Source organism: Giraffa tippelskirchi, chromosome 7 (genome assembly GCF_054371585.1).
Source record: "Giraffa tippelskirchi isolate mGirTip1 chromosome 7, T2T-mGirTip1v1.2.pri, whole genome shotgun sequence".
NCBI classification, from domain to species: Eukaryota; Metazoa; Chordata; class Mammalia; order Artiodactyla; family Giraffidae; genus Giraffa; species Giraffa tippelskirchi.
In genome coordinates, this window is record NC_137281.1 from 3,199,539 (window position 1) to 3,222,621 (window position 23,083).

Here is a 23,083-nt window from a genome sequence, read left to right on the forward strand (position 1 = left end):
GGCCGCGCGCGCACGGCCACCCTTTTATATCCACCTACAGGCCACGCCCCCTCACGGGCCCTTCTCGCGGCGCCTCGACCCGTGACGTCAGCGCGCACGGTCCTCGGCGTTCGACGGGCTCGCTCCCTTCCTGCAAACTGCGGGCAGAAGTTGGAGAGGGGGCGCGCGGCGGGCCAGCCAGTCAGGGCGCGTAGGGGTCCGGGAGGGGATCAGGGAGAATGGAGCTGTGGAGGAGGGGGAAGCAGAAAGGAAAAGGACGTAAACGGCGACGCGAACGCTGATTGGGCCGTTTGAATGAGACGCCTGCGTACGCGCGCGCCCTGACGTCCAGAAATCGCGCACGCGACTAACGGTCGGCCGTGGAGCCTGGGCGGGGCGAAAGGAGGTGGGACTCGCGGGGTTTAAAAGGATGATAGAAGGCACTCCGACCAATAGGGGCGCGCAGTCGTGGAGTGGCGTCACGAGACGCGCGCGGGCCAAGCCTTGACGTAGAAGGCGGTACCAGAGGGGCGGAGAAAAGGAGAGTGACCAATGGGAGCTCTGCCTAGCGCGGACCCAGGCTCTCACAGCCAATGAAGTTCGTTGGTTTTGTGTATGCAAATAAGTCGCGGACATTCGCGCCCCTTCCTCAGCCCGTCGTGGGGGTGGGCGCTGGCCGTCGCGGTACGTTTTTCTTCGAGGCGCCATTTTGTGGTGGGAATGACGTGTGACCTGCGTGCCGTGTAGCGGAGGTTCCAAGACCAGTCAGCCTGGCGCTGAAGGCTTAGAAGCCTGGCCCTCCAATGTGTGACCTCTGGCCCCCGGCCAGGCCTCAGTCTCCTTTGAGGACGGTGTCTAATAAAGAAGGAAGAGCCCTCAGGCTTTGCTGAGGGTCGGGCCTTGCCTGTGACTGACCCCGTTCTTCCGCCAGCCAGGCCTCGTCAGGACTCCCTTTCCCTGTCTGGGGAACTGGCCCGGCACACCCCGGGCGGCCGCGTGTCGGCGCCCTGAGAGCAGGGCCCCTGGGAGTTGACCCGCCTCCTCGGCTACTGTGTGGCCACAGCGCCCCCGCCAAGGTCTCTTAGACCCTCTAGAGAGGGTCCCGACAAGACCCCAAGTGGGGCCCTCCCTAGCTTCTGGAACTGCGGCAGAACCGTGCAGAGACACCCACCGCCCTAACCAGAACTAGTGTGTGGTGGGTTGACCGCACTCGGGCGCCCCCCACGCCTCACCTTAAGTCCGGCCCAGTTAACACGCAAGGACTCTGACGGAAGAGGGGTTCTAGTGACTTGCCCAGGGCCCCCCACTTGGGAGGAGGCAGAGTTCGTGCTCAGACTGATCTGTAGCTCTGGAGTCCACCCGACAGACAAGGACTGATGGTGCTCATGATAGTGATGGTTACTGATTCATGCTTGCTGGCCTGGGCACTGTTGTAGTTTATTTGCATGTCTGATCTCATTGAAACCTCGAGATAACCCGGTCAAGTGGATGCTATGAGGTTCCTCTCTGGACACTGGCAGTTATTCAGTATGCTTTGGGTTTTTGAGCACCTTCCTTTGTGACTCAGTGGTAAAGAACCTGCCTGCCAATGCAAGAGACTCCCCTTCGATCCCTGGGTTAGGAAGATCACCTGGAGAAGGAAATGGCTATTCAGTATTCTTGTCTGGAGAATCCCATGGGCAGAGGAGCCTGGCGGGCTATGGTCCATGGGGTTGCAGAGAGTTGGACAAGACTTAGTCCAGCAACAGCAACATCCCTGTGGCAGGCAGGATGCTTTGGGGATACAGCTGAGAGTAAAAGGGACAAAACCCCTGTGTTCAGGGCGCTGACAACCTCGTGGGGAAGCCAGACAGTAAACAAGTAAGTATATCTTATCATGTCAGCGAGTGATAAAGACAGACCGGATCAGTCAGGGCCCAGGGTGCAGGGAGAGAGGACTGGGGCTTCTCACTGACCTGTCAGACGAAGAATTGCCTGGGATCCATATGGGAAAAGCACTTCAGAGAAGGGAACAACCCGTACAAAGGTGAGGCAAGGGGATCATGCGTGATGTGTTTGGGGCGCCACCGGGAAGCCGGTGAGGCTGAGTGAGCGGTGTGTTGAAGCGTTCAGATCCTGGGGAGCTTTTGGAGGCTTTGATGGGCCGTGGGCGGGAGCAGACAGGCCGGTGAGCAAGTTGGTGGCAGGGCGTGTGGGAGACGTGCTGGGGATCCCTGACGTGGACAGGCCCTGAGGGAGAAGGAAGGAATCGCCCACACCCTTAAAATTGGGCTCAGCGAACCTTCTTAGTAAAGGTTTTTGATTCTGCAGGCTATCCATCTCTGTCCCAACCGACTCAGTTCTGCTGCCCTAGCCAGAGCAGCCAAGTGGATGTGCAGATGAAGGGGGCGGCTGTGTTCCAGTTAACCTTTGTTGATAGAAACAGGTAGTGGCTGGGGCAGTCCTCAGGGAGGCTGCCCTTTACCGACCCCTGAAATTCCAACAGGCCCCATCTCTGCTAAGAACTTTTCATGATCTTTGCCTTTTTGGGGGTTTCCTGTGGTAAGGGAAAATAGACACAGAAGCGAAATGTAATAAATAAAATACATGGTAAGTTAGAAGGGAGCGAGTGCTGTGGAAAAAGAGAAAAGTAGAGCAAGGGGGAAGGGTTTGGATGGGGATGCCAGATTGTGGGATGCCAGCTAGAATGAATTTTAAGCCAGGTGGCCAGTGAAACCTCACCACTCAGGTGTCATGTGAACACAAGTTTGAAGGAAGGGAGGAAATGAGCTATCAGGAAGGTGGGCAGTTGAAACAGCTGGAGCAGAGGCCTAGCACATTTGAGGAACTGCAAGGAGGCCAGTGTGGTTGGAACAGAGTGGGCAAGGGGAGAGTATGGGGAGATGAGGTCAGAGAAATGTATGTGTGGATGGAGTTGGGGAGGGGGTATCATGCAGGACCTTGAAGGCCGTGATTAGGACTGTGGTCTTGTCTCTGAGGGAGTAGGGAGCCACTGCCAGATTTTGAGCAGAGGACTGCTGTGGTCTCACTATGACTGCTGGGTGGAGAAGAGGATGAAGGGGGATGCTCATGGGGATGTGGGTGGAGGAAGGGAGGCCAGAGAGGAGGCTGTTGGAATAACTGTGAGAAGAGACAGTGCTGGTGGTCAAAGATGTATAAATGGCCAGTAGCACATGACAAGATGCTCAGTGTCATCAGCCATCAGGGAAATGAGAATCAAAACCACGATGAGATAACATCTAACACCACCAGGGTGGCTGTAATCAAAAAGTGAGATAATAGGTGTTGGGAAGGATGTGGAAAAATTGGAACCCTCACATAGCTGGTGGGAATGAAAAATGGTGTAGCTGCTTTGGCAAACAGTATGGCAATTCATCAAAGGGTTAAACCTAGAGTTACCATGTGGCCCAGCAATTCCACAGCTAGGTACATACCCCAGAGAAATAGAAACATGTCTACACAGAAAGTCATACACAGATATTCATAGCAGTGCAGATACGCATATCATAGTTTGTAATAGCCAAAAGATGGAAATAACCGACATATTCAACACCTGGGGAATGGATAAACTAAATGTGGTGTATACTTACAATGTCAGATCAATACAGCCATAGAAAGGAATGAAGTACTGTTACCTACTACAGAGTGGACAAACCTCCAAAACGCTGTGCTAAGGGAAAGAAGCCGGTTACAAAGGACTGCATTTGTATGATTCCATTTATATGTAATGTCCAGAACAATTGAATCCATGCAGACAGAAAGTAGATGAGTGATTGTCTAGGGCTGGGGGATGGGAAAGTGATGTCTAATGGGTAGGTTTTCTTTTGGGGGCAATGAAAATACTCTGAACTTGACTGTGGTGATGGCGTAGATGTGTGACCCTGTGAGTGTACCAACACACTTTAAATTGGTAAGTTTTGTGTATGGTATGTGAGTTATATCTCAATAAAGCTGTTACTTTCTAAAAAGAATTTTTTGAAAACCCTGAGATGGGAGGAACTGAGAGAAGGGCAGAGGAGTGAGGAAAGAAAGGTCTGACTGGAGAAGGTTTTGAGCTGTGAGAGGTGGGCATGGTCCGTAGGGCCCTAGGGAGCTAATGAGGAATTCTGACCCGGAGGTGTGAATGGATTTGTTGTGATTCTAGCTCAAGGCTGTTGGTTAGAGACTTGATTGGAGGGCCCAGAGTGGAAGCAGAAACTTCAACAGGAAGTTCGTTGTGGCTTGGGCTAGGGTGGTGGCCATAGCTATGGTGGGAGAAAAGTGGGCAGATCTGAGGACTCGGGAGGTGGCCTAGTGATGGGCCCTTATGAGTTAGTTTGGGAGATGGATGGGCAGGAGATGGGCTGGGAGAGGTGTGTCCTTCCTTTGCTAAGTGCTGGAGGCCCAGAAACTTAACTTTTGCTCAGTGAAACCCAAATTTCTAGCTTTAGAAATAAACCTTCATTTCTTCTGTTCATATGTAGTAAGTCACAGAAGAAATACATGTTTGGAGGGAAATTCACAGTGACTGCAGTGAAAGGAGGAAGCACAGCTCTAGCCCTCCTTCCCCTTTCATGTTCCCATTCACGACACCTCACATACCTGCTGTGAATATCTGGTGTCTGCCTCCCCACACTACTTGCACATTTACATTCCCACACATCCTTCCTCAGCAGCGCGCACTGCAGTCCTCCATAAGAACCTGGGAGTTTCTAGCATTCTCCAGCTAATGAGTGTTTACGCTGGTCTAGTGTGTGGTTAGGAGCTGCAGTGAGCATCCTTGGGCAAAGCTGTGAGCTTTCCTAAAGGGGAAGTTCCTAGAAGTGGAATTGCAGGATCAAAGAGCACGAGTGTCTGAAGTCCTGCCAAGTAGCCCTTGGCAGGGCTCTCCTTATTTGGATCCCCACCACTAGGATCTGGTCCCTTCATTCAAGTATTTATTTATAGCCAGCTGTCTGCCAGGCCCTGTTCTGTGTGCTTGGGATACATCAGTGACCAAGACAGGAAGCAAGGCACCACGTTCCTGGGGCACCCATTATATGGAGAGACAGATAATAAACAGTAAGCACTAAACCCAGGGTGGCCAACTGTCCAGGTTGCCCACAATACCAAACTTTAGTGCTAACACTGGGAAAGTCCCAGGCTAATTGGTAAGAAAAGTTGGTGGTACACAAAGATAATTACTATAAAAATTAGAACAGCTAAGGTAAGGTTCAGGAACACTGGAGAGGAAGAGGGAGGGGGGAGAATTTTTAGATTAGGGGAGTCAGGGTAGACCTTTATTGAGAAGGAAACATTTCCATAAAGATTTAAAGGAATTGAGGGAGCAGGTTTTGTGAATATCCAGAGGAGAAAGACCGTTCCAGGCAGAGGAGGCTGCTGATGTCAATGTCCTGATACAGAAATGAGCCCAAGCATCAGCAGTCTCTGAAACGTGCGTCAGTCGTGGAAAGACAGAGGTGCCTTGTGTTTCTCCTGTGTTCCCTTTCTTCCCAGTGAGGCTAAGCATCTTTTCATGGGTAAATGCCTCCATATTTATTGCTGAGTCCATGGTCTGTGGTTGCTGACAAGGTCTTTGTCCCTTAGTGGCCTTAATATTTTTAAGCATGTCGTCTATAGGGGCTGTGGTAGGTGATTAACAAGAACCACTTTCCTCTGTGTCCCTGAGCAAAACTTAGAACTTTCTTTGATGGTGAGAGCCACTTAATTGGTAAATATGACTGCAGTCATATTTACCATATTTACCAATTTACCATGTTGGTAAATTCTTAAAGAGGTAGGAATACCAGACCACCTTACCTGTCTCCTGAGAAACCTGTATGCAGGTCAAGAAGCAACAATTAGACCTGAACACAGAACAACAGACTGGTTCAAAATTGGGAAAACATTGGGGAAAGAGTACGTCAAGGCTGTATATTGTCACCTTGCTTATTGAAATTATATATAGAGTACATCATGTGAAATGCCAGGCTGGAGGAATCACAAGCATCAGCCTGGAGAAGTATCAACAACCTCAGAGATACAGATGATACCACTCTAATGGCAGAAAGCAAAGAGGAACTAAAGAGCCTCTTGATGAGGGTGAAAGAGGAGAGTGAAAAAGCTGGCTTAAAAATCACAATATTCAAAAAACTAAGATCATGGCATCTGGTCCCATCACTTCATGGCAGATAGGTGGGGAAACAGTGACAGACTTTATTTTCGTGGGCTCCAAAATCACGGGATGGTGACTGCAGCCATGAAGTTAAAAGACGCTTGCTCCTTGGAAGAAAAGCTGTGACAAACCTAGACAGTATATTAAAAAGCAGACACATCACTTTGCTGTTAAAGGTCCCTATACTCAACGCTATGGTTTTTCCAGTAGTCATGTATGTATGTGAGCGTTGGACCATAAAGAAGGCTGAGTGCCACATAATTGCTGCTTTAGAATTGTGCTGGAGAAGACTCTTGAAAGTCTTTTGGACAGCAAAGAGATCAAACCAGTCAGTCCTAAAGGAAATCAACCCTGAATATTCATTGGAAAGACTGATGCTGAAGCTGAAGCTCTGATTCCTTTGGCCACTGGATGTGAAGAGCTGACCATTGGAAGACCCTGATGCTGGGCAGGAGGAGAAGGGGGTGACGACAGAGGATGAGATGGTTGGATGGCATCACTGACTTAGTGGACATGAATCTGAGCAAAGTCAGGGAGATAGTGACGGACAGGGAAGCCTGGAGTGCTGCAGACCATGGAGCCCCAAGAGTCAGACCCTACTTAGTGCCTGAACAACAGTGCCTGCAGTGGATCAGGTGCTCCCTCTAGTGACAGCGTCAGTGAACCGCATTGCCTGGCTCTCATCTTGCTCCAAAACCCCAGGCTGCAGGGCTGACTTCGCCTTGGATAAAAGCGTACTTTAGCCGCCAGAGGCTTCCTTAAATGGCTGTAAAACTGACTTCTCTGATGCACTGCAAGATTAAATAGAACAATGCCTGATGCTGGTGACTGTGGGAGCAAATGAACATTCTCACATACATGGACTTGGCAAGGCTCTCGGAACTGCAACTTGGCATCATGTAGCAAAAGTCTTAAAAACACATCTCCCTCCAGCCCAGAAGTTCACCCTCCTAGGAGCTCATACCAGGGAAAACTAAGTAAATGCTCCATGTGGTGTGCAAAAACATATTCCTCAAAGTATTGTTTATCATAGTGGAAAATGGGAAAACCCTAGGTGTCTACTGGTAGGGACTGAAATAAAAATTATGCTGCTCCTTGGACTCCAAAACTCATGAAAGATACTGAGAAGCTGTTCAAGTCTCGAGAGACACAATAACTACACACAGCACCTAATCCCAGAGTACCAGGGGCTGAAAAGAGAATTGCTCCAAAGGACTATATTGGGACAGTTGGTGAAACCTGAACATGGACTTCATCACTGTTAAGTCCTTGATTTTTGATAACTATACTGTGACTCTGTAAGAGAATATCTGTTTTTCAGAAATGTTCCTTAGAGGCTGCTGACTCTCAACTGTCTTAAATATATGGGAAGAAAACTGGAAAGCAGTGGAATGAAATGCTGACAATTGGTGAATTGACAAAAGCTGTGCAGGAGTTCTTGGGCTTATTCTTGTAATTCATGCACATTTGAAACTTTGAAAATATAAAGTTAAAAAGACATGAAAAAAAGGCACACAGCATCTGGTATAGATATCAGAAGTTCACAAGGCTATCCCGTCAAATGCAGGTTAAGAATACCTGCTCAGAGGCTGAATTTTTTTTAATCAACACAGTGAAGTTGCAAATTGAGCAAGTGTTAGGTTACAAAGGCAAAACTCTTGTGCCAGATCTTGTCCTTGACTTGCCCAACTAAAGCACGGGACATGTGGATCAGATTACTTTCTTGGTTGAACAGAAATGAAGTAGTTGACAGGCACATAGAGGCCACATTTAATGAAAAATAGGTAACATTTAAGCGCTGGCATTACAACTGCATGGGAAGGGAATGAGACTCCTGTCTCCCATATCACCCTCACTCCTGGGCATCTATCTATTTAGTGAGGGCAATGGCAGCCAAAGTTGGCACTGCTGACATTCAGATTTAAACTTTTTTTGAATTTGAAAATATAAAAAAAAATTTAAGTAAATTTTAAAAATAAATTTAAACTTTATTTTTAAAAACTAGATTGAAAAAAGTAAAAATGAAAGTGTTAGTTGCTCAGTTGTGAGCAACTCTTTGTGTCCCCATGGACTGTAGCCTGCCAGGCTCCCCTGTCTATGATATTCTCCAGGCAAGAATACTGGAATGGGTAGCCATTCCCTTCCTTCTCCAGGGGATCTTCCCAACCCAAGGATTGAATCCTGGTCACAGGTGGATTCTTTACCATCTGAGCCACCAGGAAAGCCCAAAGGTAGGTTACGCAACTACAAAAAAGTCACAAGTGCAAGTCAGTCAGTCAGTTCAGTCGCTCAGTCGTGTCTGACTCTTTGCGACCCCATGGACTGCAGCACGCCAGGCCTCCCTGTCCATCCCCAACTCCTGGAGCTTGCTCAAACTCATGTCTATCGAGTTGTTGATGCCATCCAACCATCTCATCCTCTGTCATCCCCTTCTCCTCCTGCCTTCAATCTTTCCCAGCATCAGGGTCTTTTCCTGTGAGTCAGTTCTTTGCATCAGGTGGCCAAAGTATTGGAGTTTCAGCTTCAGCATCAGTCCTTCCGATGAATACCCAGGACTGGTTTCCTTTAGGATGGACTAGTTGGATCTCCTTACAGTCCAAGGGACTCCCAAGAGTCTTCTCCAACACCACAGTTCAAAAGCATCAATTTTTCGGTGCTCAGCTTTCTTTATAGTCCAACTCTCACATTCATACATGACTTCTGGAAAAACCATAGCTTGGACTAGACGGACCTTTGTTGGCAAAGTAACTTTTCTGCTTTTTAATATGCTGTCTAGGTTGGTCATAGCTTTTCTTCCAAGGAGCAAGCATCTTTTAATTACATGGCTGCAGTCACCATCTGCAGTGATTTTGGAGCCCAAGAAGAGAAAATCTGTCACTGTTTCCCATTGTTTCCCCATCTGTTTGCCATGAAGTGATGGGACTGGATGCCATGATCTTAGTTTTTTGAATGTTGAGTTTTAAGCCAGCTTTTTCACTCTTTTCTTTCACTTTCATCAAGAGGCTCTTCAGTTCCTCTTCACTTTCAGCCATAAGGGTGGTGTCACCTGCATATCTGAGGATATTGATGTTTCTCCTGACAACCTTGATTCTGGCTTGTGCTTCATCCAGCCTGGCATTTCGCATGATGAAAAACCCTGATGCTGGGAAAGATTGAGGGCAGGAGGAGAAGGGGACAACAGAGGATGAGATGGTTGGATGGCATCACCGACTCAATGGACATGGGTTTGGGTGGACTCCGGGAGTTGGTGATGGACAGGGAGGCCTGGCGTGCTGCAGTTCATGGGGTTGCAAAGAGTCAGACACAACTGAGCGACTGAGCAACTGAACTGAACTCTGCATATAAGTTAAATAAGCAGGGTGACAATATACAACCTTGACATACTCCTTTCTCAATTTGGAACCAGTCAGTTGTTCCATGTCGAGTTCTAACTGTTGCTTCTTGACCTGCATACAGATTTCTCAGGAGGCAGGTAAGATAAAAGTGCAAGAATGTACAGCAAATAGCCCCAAGCCATCCAGCTACCCTTCTCCATGGACAAGATGCATCACCCAGAATAGGCTGCAGTGTCCCACAGTAACAGCAGCCCCAGAGCCCCAGGTGCTAAAGCAACAAGGGTTTGTTTATATCTGGCATGTCTAATAGCATCTGGGAGGCAGGGAAGTACTGTCCTAGTCTGTGCCCAGGAGGAGAACCTCTGAGTGCTCAGTGGTGCCATACTTAGATGCAGTGCATTACCACCCTCCCTCTCCTCCCACCCCACCCTCCAATTACCTGTAGACAAAGCCTCCAACACAAAGAATAGATGGACGAAAATTACATGCACCAGATGGGGGCATTTTACCAGTGACCTAACACCAGTATTTGAAGGCGTTACCCCCTTCCCCTCCCTTTAATCTAGAGTCAAACAAATGGACCCAAGCAGGTAAAATCTAGCCGGTGGTGAACATGTCACGGAAGGGGAGGAGTGTTTCTCAACTGCAGGTCACACTCCGTCTTCCAGCTAGCCCTTCCTTGCAAGGATGGTTAGGTTTCATGTGTCAAATTGGCCAGGTGACAGTGCCCGGCTGTTGGTTCAAACACAGCCCTGGTATTGCTGTGAAGGTATTCTGTGGACACAGTGAACACCTACAGTCAGCTGACTTTGAGTAAAGGAGGTTATGCTAGATCATACGGTGGGCCACATCCAATCAGTCGAAGACCTTAGAGCAAGAAACTGAGGTTTCCTGGAAAAGAATGAATCCTGCCTCAAGACTGCAGCCTAGAAAGCCTGCCTGAGTTTCTGAAGTGCCTTACAGACTGCATTTGCCAGCCCTTACAGGAGATGCAGGAGACACAGTTTTGATCACTGGGTCAGGGAAGATCCCATGGAAGAGGGCATGGCAACCCACTCCAGTATTCTTGCCTGGAGAATCCTATGGAGAGAGGAGCCTGGCAGGCTACAGTCCTTGGGGTCGCAAAGAGTTGGACACAGCTGAAGCGGCTGAGCACGTACAGTCACACAGGCCAGTTCCTTAACAGAAATACACACACACACACACACACGTTGGTTCTGTTTCTCTGGAGTACCCTGACTGAAACAGAATAAAATCTAATATTTGAGAAGCAAACACTTAAATGCACTAGAGAGGAAGGGGATTTCTTAGTGATAAAACTGATACTGGGATGCCCTGCACACAACAACCCAGAGAGACGATCCAACTCCTGCTTTGATGTGATGAGAGCTGGCAGTTGGTAAACAAGCCTGTAGATGCTCCTGGGGTAGGCCGTCCTAAAGTTCATAAAACCCAGCCTGCAGGGCACCTCCTGGGATGGAACGAGGGGACAGTTCTGTCTTCACTATGCATATATGTTAATGCACTGGCCGGGAAGAGAGGGGTGTGGAAAATGCTTCCTGGTTATCATAAAAACTGACACTTAGACTGTATTCTGTCACACGTCCTGTTATGGGTTGAATTTTGTCCCCTCCGCCCACCAAAAAAAAAAGTGTTTTAAGTCCTAACCTCCAGGACCTGTGAATATGACCTTGTTTGGAAATAGGGTCTTTGCAGGGAAAATCATTGGGGTGAGCCCTAATCTGTCATGATGGTGTCCTTGTGAAACGGGACGTTTTGCCAAGGAGATGGGCCTACAGAGGGAAGACAGTGTGTTGACAGATCCTCCCACCCAGCCTCAGGAGGAGCGGGTCCTGCCAACACCTCCCTCTCAGACCTGCAGCCTCCAGCAGCTTTGGGAGAGAATGCACTTCTGTTTAAGCTGCCCCGAGTGTGGTATTACTGTTACCACAGCCTAGGGAAACTAACACAGCAGTCCCCCCGCCCCACGCACTTTAATGACATTCAGTCAAAAAATTCGATGTAAGGAGGTGCAAACAAATAGAATCTGCAAGCAAATGCTTACGTGCTCAGAGTCAGGACACATAGGAAGAAATCAAGGATTTCAAAGCACCTAACAGTGCAGCCCTATGTCCGACTCCTGACCTGTACACACATTTAGATGCTCACCCTGCCTTGGCCACAAAGAGGACTCCCCAGTGACCTGCAAATGCGGAGGTGGAAGCCCAACCTTTCCCCACAGTAAACCTGAGGCCGGGGATCAGGAAAACATCTGTTTATTTAAAAAAAAAAAAAAATCAAGTGCAGCTTGGCTGGCTGTCCTCACCAAGGAGCTGGGGCAAGAGGCCGGTGTTGGGTGGAGGAGTAGGGTAGGGAGGGGTAAGGAAGCAGGCAGAGCTGCGGAAGGTCTTTTGGTCCAGAATGGATCATCTTCTCTCTGTACTGCCCTCCACTGCCCACTCCCTGGAATGGGTGTGTGTGTGTGTGCACACACAAGCCTGTATGATGTACAAGGCGGCGGAGCAGGGGGGAGACTCAGATGGCGAAGTCTCAGTTCTGGAAGCATCAAGGGGGTCTGGCAGGACATGCACACTTCCTCACCCACCTCGAGACCTCTCTCCACTATGGCTTATTTGAGATACGAGGTCAGGGTCCCAGGGTCAGGCAGCCTGTGTCGAGTGAGTGATGTGTGGTGGGTGGCGGGGGGCGAGATGCCTGGAATCCAGGCCAGGAAAGAGTAAGTGGAAGGGGAGGGGGTGTAGAAAAGACGAGAGGCTCCAAACCCTCCAGTTGTGGGGGCTGGAGAAGGCTGAGTGCTCCTTGGGGGTGGTGAGTGGAGGGGAGGGGCTCTGGGAGGGGGCAGGTGCTCCAGCCGTCTCCTTTTGGGGGAAGTCACAGTCTGCCGTAGGGACCCTGGGTGTGCCGAGGCCCTTGCAGGGACTGGGGGAGCCCACCGGAGCAGCTGCAAGCAGGGCGCTGGGGCCCTGGGAGATGGAGGGGAGCCCCTCAGTGTCCTCAGTGTGGTGGGGGCTGTGCTGTGTGCTCAGTCGCTCAGTCATGTCCGACTCTTTGAGACCCCACGGAGTATTGCCCTCCAGGCTCCTCTGTCCATGGGGTTTCCCAGGCAAGAGCACTGGAGGGGGTTGCCATTTCCTCCTCCAGGGGACCATGGAGGGAGTCAAGGGCCAATTATCTGCCCCAGGCTCCCGATAAGAAGGGATGAGCTGAGGTGCCGTTACTTGTAGGGAGAGAGGAGAGGAAGGGGGGTGGCCCAGAGGAGGGAGAAGAGGCCCCCCGACCTGGCCCTCGGGGCAGGGAGAGGGGGTGTGTAGCCCTTTAAGAGTGGGGGAATGGCCACCCCCCAACATGGCTATGTACAAAGAGAGTTTGGGGCAAATTGTGCGTTGGGTGCTGGGGACTCCCCAGAGGGTGAGGGGGCAAGGGGAGAGCTTGGTGCTCCTCTGCCATCCTGGGGAGATGCAGAGCACACCCTGCCCCGCGGGTGGCACGGCCGGTGGCCCAGCGCTCCAGATGTGCCCTCCCAGGACCAGGCAGTGGCAGACACTGCTGAAGGCCCCGGGGAGGTTGGCGGCTGTTGGCCCGGCCCTGGAGGTCTCCAGGGAGAGTTTGGCCTAAGCCAATGGTGTGCGGCTCTGGTGCCAGGGATGGGACTGGGGCAGTGACATCACCCAAGGACTTGAAGGCCCCCCTCTGGGGATGGTAAGAGGTCTCTGTGTTGACCCTGTCACCGATCAGATGGTTGGGTGAAGGGCAGTTATCCGGAGGGACTGGTGCCCTCACCCAGGGGTGAGGGGGAACTGGCCAAGGCCAAGTCTGTGGTCGGGTTGAGGCAGGCATAGCCTGAGTCAGGAGCAAGGCAGTGACATCATCAAGAAGGGCTGGAGTAGGATGATGTCATCAGAGGGAGCCCCACCCCACGCTGTTTTTGAGGGAATGGGAAAAGAATACGTATTGTGCTGGTTCCCCTAAAGGGGACAACTGTAGGTGACCCCACGAGACAATTGAAATATAGCTGTCATAGTACTTGGCTCCCAAGGTGATGGATCTTGGAAGGTGATGATACATGGTTGACGTGGATCCTGATAAATGACATAATTGGGTGTTCTGGATCCTGGGAGATGATAATGTCACAGTTATGGTGGATCCCAGGAGATGATGATGTTGGATGTCATGGGTCCCGGGACACCATCGACTCTCATGGATGCTGGGGGGTGGTGGCATCATGGCTGACTTGAATCCTGGGAGGTGATGACAGCATAGTTAAGGTGGATCCTGGGGGATGAAGACATCATGGTTGGAGTGGATCCTGGGAGATGATGACAGCACAATTGTGGGGGTCTATGGGAAACTGTGGCATCATCAGTCCTAGTGGATCCTGGTAGAAGATGTCACCATCAGCCATACTGGATTCTGGAAGGTGATGACATCACTGGTCATGGTGGCTTCTGGGGGGTGATGACATCATCAGCTGTGGTGAATCCTGGGAGATGATGACACTGTGTTGGTGGAGAATCATGGAAGGTGGTGACACCATTGGCTATAGGCTACCTTAGAAGGTGACACTATAGTTATGACGAATCTTGGATGAGAACGAGACCCTAGCTGTGGTGGATCCTGGGAGATGAATACGCTGTAGGTCATAGGGAACCCTGGGAAATGACGTCATCATCAGACATGGCTACCACGGGACCCCAGGTGCAATGCCGCCATGAGTGGTGGAAGTCTTGTGGTGTGATGTCAACAGCAGGCACACACACCCCCAACAGGAGGCCAGGACTTTGTTTACAGAGGTGATGATGTCGGTAGCTGTGGCAGAGAGATGTGGGGCTGCCTAAGAGTCCCCAGGTCTCCGGGAGCAGTGGAGTGGCCTCCTTGGGAGCAGAAGCCAATCTGGGAGTGCGTGCTGTCCTCCAGGAGTCACCAGGTGACATCCCTGCACGGGGGGAGGAGCCATGGCCCAGCCTCACCTTGGGGGAGGGTCTGGTGGAAATCCCACAGGGCTGGTCCCAGGCGTCAGGGGAGAGAGCAACCAAGCTAAGTCATGGTGGGACAAGGCAGAAACTCTGGTGACTATGTCACAGGAATGGCCTTCTAGAGCAGGCAGTGTCTCCAGTGGTGACGTCACAGCTCTGGGGCCCTAGGGACGGGCTGTCATCGCTGGCCACAGCTTCCCCACAGGGCAGCTGCGGCCAGCGATGACACCTGGGGTCCTGACCGGGCCCTTCCTTGGTGGCCCCCAGGTTAGTTGTGGGCTCTGGGCAGCCCTCCTTATGGATACTGGGCAATCGCAGTGGACATGTCTCACCGGGACGTAATCTCAGCGCAGGCAGAGTCTGGTGCTGACGGTGCAGAAGGGCCTCACCCTGGCGAGGTCCCCAGAGCGGGCTGCCTGTCTCTGGTGATGACATCACAGGGCAAGCCAGCTCCTCTGGCGATGGTGTCACAGGAAGGAAGCAGAGCCTCCATGGCTACGTCCTAGAAAGGAGGCCTTACGTCTCGTGAGGACGTGGCTGGCAAGGCGCTTTCCCCTGTAGCATGTCCCGGGAAGATGGCTTTGTCTGCAGGCACAGCTTCATAGACAGAGGCATCTTCTTTGGAAAAAAATATTTTCTTGGTGATGATGATGTCCACAGAGGCCTTCTGGTGCCAGAGACGACATCAGAGGTTGAGACTTATCTGTGCAGTGACATCACAGGAGGGCTCTTTGTCTGTCGGGACGATGTCATGGGACAAGGCATTGTTCTTCTTATGATGTCACCGGAGGGAAGTCTTTGTGATGACACCGAGGAGCACAGACATGGTCTCCAGCGATGACCATAGTGGGCCTGTTCCTCTGCGATGACCTCGTGGGAAGCAGTGTTTGTCCCTGTGATGAACACAGACGTTTTTGCTACTGATGACCTCACATACAGGCCTCTTCCTCTGTGATGACGTCATGGGAAGGAGGCCCTGCCTCAGACTGTGACATAGGAGGAGGATCTTATCTGCCAGTGACATTGCCGAAGGAAACTTTTTCTCTCATAAGGATTTCGTCCAAAACCGTGTCCTTGGAGGTAGCCTTCCTGGCCCCCGCAGATCTGGATTCCAGGCCCCTCAGCTGGGTGTGACGCGGGGGTGCAGGCTGGGATGGGGGCTCCAGGCCGCAGCGCCCAAGCCCCCGGCCCGGCCTCGGACGCTCAGACAGTCACCTCGTTCTTGCTGGCCGTGCGGAGGTGTTGGGGCAGGTGATGGCCGGGGATGAACTGCAGCTGCTCCAGCGTGCCCTGGCGCTGGAAGGGCGGCCTGCGGGCCAGCGTGCCCCCTCCCCCGCCGGCGTCTGACATCCAGGCGGGCTGCGGCGAGCCGTGCAGGGCGTGGTGGTGGTGTGCGTGCAGGCCGGGGGGCGGCGGTAGGCTGTGCAGCGGCGTCGGGGGGCCGCCGGGCCCCAGCAGCAGGTTGGAGTGGGAGGCGGCCAGGCTGGCGCGCGCGGCGGGCTCGGGGGGCAGCGCGGGGCTGCGTGGGGGCGACAGGAGGCGCTCGCGGCTCTGGCGCAGGGCCTCGGGCGACGACAGGAGCAGGTGCTCCTGGGACACGAGGCGCGCGCGCGGCAGCGTGAATTCGTAGCGCGACCGGCCCCCGTCGCCCAGCAGGTGCTCCTGGGACATGACGCGCCGCGGGTGGGGTGCGGGGGCCAGGCCCAGCTCCTCGGGGCCGCCCCAGCCATCCATGCGGTAGCCGCCCCCAGTGCCGGGTCGCCGCAGCGCGTGCAGGGGCAGCGTCCCGCGGGGCACCTCCGCCAGGGGCCGGCGCTTCAGGTAGGCCTCGTCCAGGTCCTTCTCGGCTGCGGGAGAAGGGGGAGACCACAGAGCTGGGCCCCCAGCCGGCCCAGAAGCTGCCCGCCTCCCTGGGCCATCCCTCTGCCTCTCCCCGCACTGGGCTCCTGCCCCCGGGGAGCTCCAGACATCCCTGGGAACTTCCTGGGCATTAGCCTGGGCAGGGGCACGGTTTTAACCAGTGGGGACAGTCAAGCTAGAAGAATGCATGTTCCCAGGCCCAGCTTGCGGTGCTGGGACCGTAGATGAGGAGGGGGGTTGTTTTTTAAATCGCTTGGGAATATCCTTTCTTTTGGGCATAGAACCTAGCTCTTGCTTTTTGAGGAAACTTTTCCTTCTCTTTCATCCTGTAGAAAGTATTTTTCGATTCGACCCATTCGTGGGTTGTAAAGTCAATGTTGTGGGTAGAGACAGTATTTTGCAAAATGAAATAGGATAGAAAATTATTAGAAAGTTTCCCACAATAAGAGAATAAGGGTGAGTACGATTCATACAATTTTTGTTTCAGCTGTGTGTGTTATTGAAATATCAATGATTGAAGTGACATGATATCTGGGATTTGTTTTGAAATAATCACCAAAAGATGGGGTGGGGGAAGGAGGGAGTAAGAAAATGTTAAAGCTGGGTGATAGGAACCTAGGGGTTCATTTCACAGTTTCTCTGCTCTTGAACATGTTTGAAAATGTCCACAATAGCAAGTTTCAGAACTTGGTGTAATTAAAAAATTGCCAGTGTATGTAGGTTTAAAAACCCTTTCTGACTGTGAATCTCAGTTTAAAATGTGTGATGCCTCCTCCACGACCAGGAATGTCCAATCGAGTCATGGTGACTGGTTCTGGGACAAGCTCATGACCCTTTCTTGTCCAGTGGGGTTCAGGCTTGGGATTTTTGCTGCAATCACTGGGAGAGACTCTTCTGGTAAGAACTGTCCTGAAGATTCTCAGGGCAGTCTTTGCCATCACAGGGGGAGATTCTGTCTGAAAATGAAGCCAGCCCACTCTTCAGCAGAGCTGAGAGAGGTAGCATCCTGGTGCCAGCTCTTGAGCACCTGGGTTCAGACACACCTGAAGCTCGTAGCGCACAGAATTGGCCTTATCAAGCCGGCGTAGTTACCTTTTTTCCCTAAGTTGTGTTTCAGCATAGTTACCTTTTTTGTGTGTGTGTTTCTATTAATTGCAAACAGAAGTCCTGATGAATGCAATAGATCTTGCGAGGAGGACCATGGATTTGCATTTATGAAAAGCACCCTAAGTAATTAATTGCGATGCAGAATGACCTTGGGTCTTTCTGGAAGCCCACTTGGAGAAAAAAACCTAAGCGGGGAATCGAGAGCTTGAGAAGGCGCTCGGGCCACTGTCCAGGGTCCTGAACCCAGGCCCTGACCCCGCCCCGCCGCCCAGGCAGCCCGCTTCCCGGGACTCACCGAGCCTCTTGAGAGAGGAGTAGCGGTTGAGCTCCGATTTCACGGCGGCTTCGTAGGACGGGGGCAGGTGCGAGAGGTTGTGGAAGGACCGCGAGCAGGACAGCGTGGAGTAGCGCAAGGAGGGGCTGGGCGGCGGGACGGCCCGCCAGTCTGGGGCAGAGGGCACGGCCGGGGTCAGTCCAGGCCAATCTGGGGCAGAGGGCACGGCCGGGGTCAGTCCGGCCCTGCTCCCTCGGACCCAGCGGTTCCGCCCCCGCCCCCGCCCCCTTAGAGCTTTAGCAGCCTGCGGTTCCAGCCCCTCAAAGCTGCAGCAGTCCAAGCTCCCTCTGCTCACTCCCACCCCACGCCCCTCGGGGGCTCCTTGCTGGGGAAGGAGCAGGAGGCGCAGCCAGCAGTCCTGTGTGCCCCGCCCCAGGCAGGAGGGGCGCGCTCCACGCCGCTGCCCGCGGACCGCTCCTGGGTTACCCGGCTGGTCCGTGAGGACAGGCTCCCACGGCCTCACCCCTGCCCGCCCCGGTGCGCACCCGGAGCGGCAGCGCGGTGTTTGGGGCTGCTGACGTTGAGGTGCAGGTAGTTGTGGTGCAGGTTATCTGTGGGGATCAAGAGGGGAGAGGCGTCACTGCCGCTCCCCGCGCCCAGCTGGCACGCGGTCCTGGTCCGTGTGGAGGGCGCCCTGCTCGCTTCTTCCTGGTCCCCAGCTCTGCAGTCTTTGCCCTGACTTCCTTCTCCCTCCTGGATCGTCAAAGCAGCCTTCCGCCCAACTCCAAGACCAGCCCCGCCGCGGTGCTCCTCTCACACACACGCGCACACACGCCCCCGCCCCTCTGCTGCTCGAAACCCTCCGCCTGTCTCACCATCACCCGTGGGACACAGTCTAAGCTGGGGGCGGCCTCTGAGACCTTCCGACCTGCCCTCAGTCTCATCTCTCACCCCTCGCCTCAAGCCCTGCTTCCCTCTGATGCCCAGTGGTCCAGCTCAGTTTTGCCACAGGGCCTCTGCACGGGCTGTTACACCGTTTTCCCCGCGTTGAACCCCTTCCTCCCTTTCTTTGCCTGAAGACCTCCTTCCTGCTCATCCCTCCAGATCTAGGTCAACTGTCTCTTCTTCATCACTAGTATTCAAAGCCCTCCCCTCTCCTGCGTTCCTGACCTCAAATCAAACCGCGTCCGTCCTTCGCTGCCTGGACCCCCGTCGCAGCCTCCTCCAGAGCCTCCCTCCTCTCATTCCTTTCCCTGCACACAGGTCCCAGAGACACAGTCCTGCCCGCTCGAGACTCTGCTCCTCTCCCGCTCTAAACTCCTCCCTGGCTCCCCACTGCCCTCAGGACACAGACAGAGCTACTCAGCCCGGCCTGGCACTCGAGGCCCTTTCTTCGGTGCCTGCCCACCTTCTCCCCAGCCTCAGCTCTGGGCGCCTCACAAGCTGAGCTCCCCCTGCCCAAGAAACTCCCCTCCGTCTCCTGGTCACTGCCCCGAGATCACTTTCTGAGGGCGTCTCTTCCGCCTCCCCAGACGAGACCCTCTCAGCCCCTCTCCCAGCCACCTGGCCCTCTCCGCTGACGCTCTGGCCACACCCGGTAAGAAGAGCGGTGATGTGAGGCGAGGCCTCCACTGATGTTCATTTTATGGATGAGGAAACAGGCCCAGAGAACCGAGGCCCCAGGTCACAGTGGTAGAACTAGGATTCTAACCAGGCGTCTGGCTCCAGACATTCTAACTCAGTCGCTACCTGCGTCCTTGTGTGTCACCGGCTGCTGGGTGGTCTGACACGAGTTTCTTAAGTGCAGTGGCTTGAGAAACCGTCGACGCGCCCGCGGTGCCCACCTAGGGTGCCCACGGAAGGGCAGGGAGTGGGACGGGCTCACTGCAGCGTCCGGAGCAGTGTCCGAAACAGGGCTCCGCCCGGATGGTTCGGGGAAGACAGAGACCAGGCGGGGCGGTGGGAGGCGGGGCCCCGTGGGGGTGGGGACACAGTGGGCGGGGTCACAGGGATGGGTGGGGCCGAGGCGGCCGCAGCCCCGCCTCTCGCTCACCGAGATTGGAGGGCTTCACAGGGTTGTAGAGGTTCTTGGGCGTCCTCGGCGGCATGCTGTCGGGGCCTCCGACCCCTGGGGTTAGGGAGCTGCTTCGTGCCCGGTCTGGGCGGGCCCCGGGCCCTGCCTGATGTCTCAGAATGTCCACCAGAGCCCTGGAAGGGGCAGAGGGATGGTCAGTGGCCTGAGCGCTGCGAGTAGGGATGGAGAGAGGGAGGGCACAGGCCTCTTTTCCCTCCCCTTCTCACCTTTGCGGGTATCTTAGTTCAGCTCGGCTTCTCGCCTTTGGCCACGCCCCTTGCTAGCGTCAGTCTGAGCGCCGCCTGCCTCAAGGTCCCTCCGACTCACTTCCCACTGGAAGCGCCCCTTCCCCAATTATCTGGACCCTACCCTTTGTGTGGTCCCTCCGACAGCGTCCTCTCTGTGGCCCTGTCCCCACCCCGAACCTTGGACCTGACTCGTTTCTTTTGCTGCCTTCCCCATGGCGATGAAACCTTAGATTCACCCTTGACTCTTCTTTGTCTTTTCTCCATGGCCCTTAGTAATCTCCTGGATTCGCTCTCCAAAATATATCCCAACCATTTGACACCACCTCTGCGGCTAGCAGCCTCTCTCACCATGGATGCTGCAGTCTCCACCTGGCCTGCCCGTTTCTGCCCTTGTCCCTTGCAGTCTAAGTTCACATGCACAGCCAAGGGGTCAGGTGGCCACACACGGAGCTCAGGGCACTCCAGTGGCTCCCCCGTCACACTTAGGATGAAGCCCCCTCTGCCTGCTTCTGTCCACCTCCTCCTCACCCACTGCGCTCCAGTGTCGTGGGCCTTTTCACAGTCCTTCCAACACACCACCCCAGGGCCTTTGCACTTACGGCTTCTTCTGCCTGGAGTGCCCTTTCCATAGATACCTGCTTGGTTCTCTCTTGTCCTCCAGGTCTCTGCTCAGAGAGGCCTTTCCTGACCCCTTCATGTAAAACAGCACCTCCCCTCCCACTCACAGCTCGTCATACTGCTTTTCTTCACAGCAGTTATCAGTATCTGAAAGTCTATTGCTCATGTGCATGACTTCCCTGGTGGCTCGGATGGTAAAGGATCTGCCTGCAATGCAGGAGACTCAGGCTCGATCCCTCAGTGGGGAAGATCCCCTGGAGAAGGAAATGGCAACCCACTCCAGTATTCTTGCCTGGAGAATCCCATGGACAGAGGAGCCTGGTGGGCTATGGTCCACCAGCGGTGGACGACTCCCAAAGAGTTGGACACGTCTGAGCAACTAACACTGCTTGCTTACTATCTTAATGATAATGGTAGCCAGCATTTATTGAGGGCTTACTGTGTGCCAGGACTGGACATGAATCAACCCAGTTAATCTTCCTTACTGTTCGAATGGGTGGGGAACAATGATTAGCCCCACTATACAGACAGAGGAAACAGGCACAGAGAGGTTAAGCAACTTTCCCCGGGTCACACAGCCCGCAGGCGGCTGACCTGGGATTAGAAACTAGGTTTACTCGTCAGTGCAGGGATTTTGTCCCCAGCGCCTGGCTCACAAAAAGCGCTCAAGAAATATTTGCTGAATGAAGGCCTGAGCCTACCACTCAGGCCTAGCCTGTCACTTAAGTCGTCTATATTCTTAGGCCCCGCCCATCTCCTCAAGGCATCCGCTTCTGCGCTCCGGGAAGCTGCCTCCCGCTCTGGCCATGCGGGCCCAACCCCCTCACTCCATGCTGGCCCCGCCCCTCACTGCATGATGGCCCCGCCCCCGTTGCCCAAGCCCCGCCCCCGGCTCCCCCCCACCGCCCGGCCCCAGAGTACACACACCTGGGCACGTTGATCTCCCGGGGCGCCCTGGGCGCACGGGACGCCTTGCTGAAGGCCACTTTGGCGCCGACGCCCACGGCTAGGGCGAAGCTGATGACCCCGCACACCACGTAGGCCGTGCTGCCCCCTGGGCCCTCGCCCCCACGCACCCCAGCGCCCCCCGCCCGGCCCCCTTCCAGCCACCCGGCCTGGCCAGGCCCAGGTCCCCCGCCCGCACCCCCAGCGCCCCCGGCGCCCCCGGCCAGCGGCGGCGGCGTGGTGGCCCAGCGCGGCGTGTCGTAGTTGGAGCAGGAGGCCTGCGCCAGGCGCATGTGGCGGTGCTCGCAGCAGAAGCGGTAGTGGCAGGTGCCGCAGCAGAAGCGGTAGGAGCCGGTGCTGCAGTTGAAGGTGGCGTCGTACTGGCCCATGACGTCGTAGTAGCCGTGGCACAGCTCGGCCGGAGGGGGCGCCCGTGCAGCCGCGCCCGCCGAGCTCGGGGTGCTGGCTCTGGTGCCGTTGGCCCCCGGGCCCGTTGCGCCCCCGCTGCCCGTCAGCGCCCCGGTTAGGCGCCGCAGGTGCGCCAGCAGGGCGGGCAGCGGACCCGGGGGCTCGGCGCTCGTGGCGTTGGACGGACGCGCCCCAGCCTGGCCGGTAGTCGAGGCCAGGAACAGGAGGGTCCCGAGGAGCAGGAGGGCCGGCATGGGGCGCGCAGGAAGTCGGCCGGGGCAGCCAGGCTGGGGAGAGAACCGAGGCTGGAACGGTGGACGGAAGAAAGGCGCCAGAGGTGCAGAAATGTGGAGATGGTGCCGGGCAAGGATGAGGAAGGCAGCCCAAGGGAAGACAGAAGGACGGGGCAGGGGCAGGAGCCACGAGGAGGAAAAGGAGGGGACGTGCATGGGCCCGGGGTTGGCCAGGCCCAGGGGGCAATGGTCGGTGATGCGGGAGCCACAGAAGAATGTCCCGATGCCGCGGAAGGGGAACAGCAGCGATAGCGGGCAGAGAAAGGGTCAGAGAGTGATGAATGGGGAGGACAGAGTGGGAAAGTGGACAGGGGTGTGAAGAAATGAGAGGGACGGACAAAAACCAGAGAAGAGATGGGGTGGAGGGAGAAGAAACCAAGGAGTCAGGCGAGGGAGAGGGCGGAGGGAGAGGCCGAGGGGAGACAGGCGAGCCAGGGCGGAGGCGGGCAGGGGGCCAGGAAGCGGGGTCGGGCCAGCCGGGACCAAGGGCGGCAATAAGGGAGCGCAGGTGGTGTGGGCGAGGTGGGAGGGGTGGGGAGACGGGGAGGAGAGAGAGATCCGAGTTGAGAATCTGAGTTTATAGACCGGGAGGCGGGGCGGGGAGGGAGCGCGTGCACTCCTGACAGCCGGCGGAGCGCACTTTGTTGAGGGCCCGTCCCTGCACTGTGGGCTGTTCAGCAGCAGCTGCTGGGTGCAGCGGCGTTCACACCCCCCTCCCCCAACCGCATCCTTACAACATAGGCTGCCTCCAGGTATTGCTCAGTGTCTCCCGAGGACATGCCCCCCAGTTAGAACTGCTGGCTTAGACCCCTATG

The 23,083-nt window shown here is 54.6% G+C and overlaps 1 protein-coding gene across 2 annotated transcripts; it reads right to left on the reverse strand.

Moving 5' to 3' along the window:
- Nucleotides 1-13,469: 13,469 nt before the first annotated feature.
- On the reverse strand, nt 13,470-22,308 carry SHISA7 (shisa family member 7). 2 transcript variants are annotated; one of them, XM_081505574.1, is made up of 5 exons: nt 21,550-22,308; nt 19,736-19,890; nt 18,228-18,293; nt 17,704-17,853; nt 13,470-16,288 (listed from the first exon to the last, which is right to left on the reverse strand). In XM_081505574.1, exons 1-5 carry the CDS (start codon nt 22,227-22,229, stop codon nt 15,645-15,647), a joined length of 1,695 nt encoding a protein of 564 aa, XP_081361700.1. In that variant the 5' UTR covers nt 22,230-22,308; the 3' UTR covers nt 13,470-15,644. The 2 variants fall into 2 exon arrangements, with proteins under 2 accessions (XP_081361700.1, XP_081361701.1); XM_081505575.1 differs by lacking the exon at nt 18,228-18,293.
- Between the last annotated feature and the right edge of the window lie 775 nt (nt 22,309-23,083).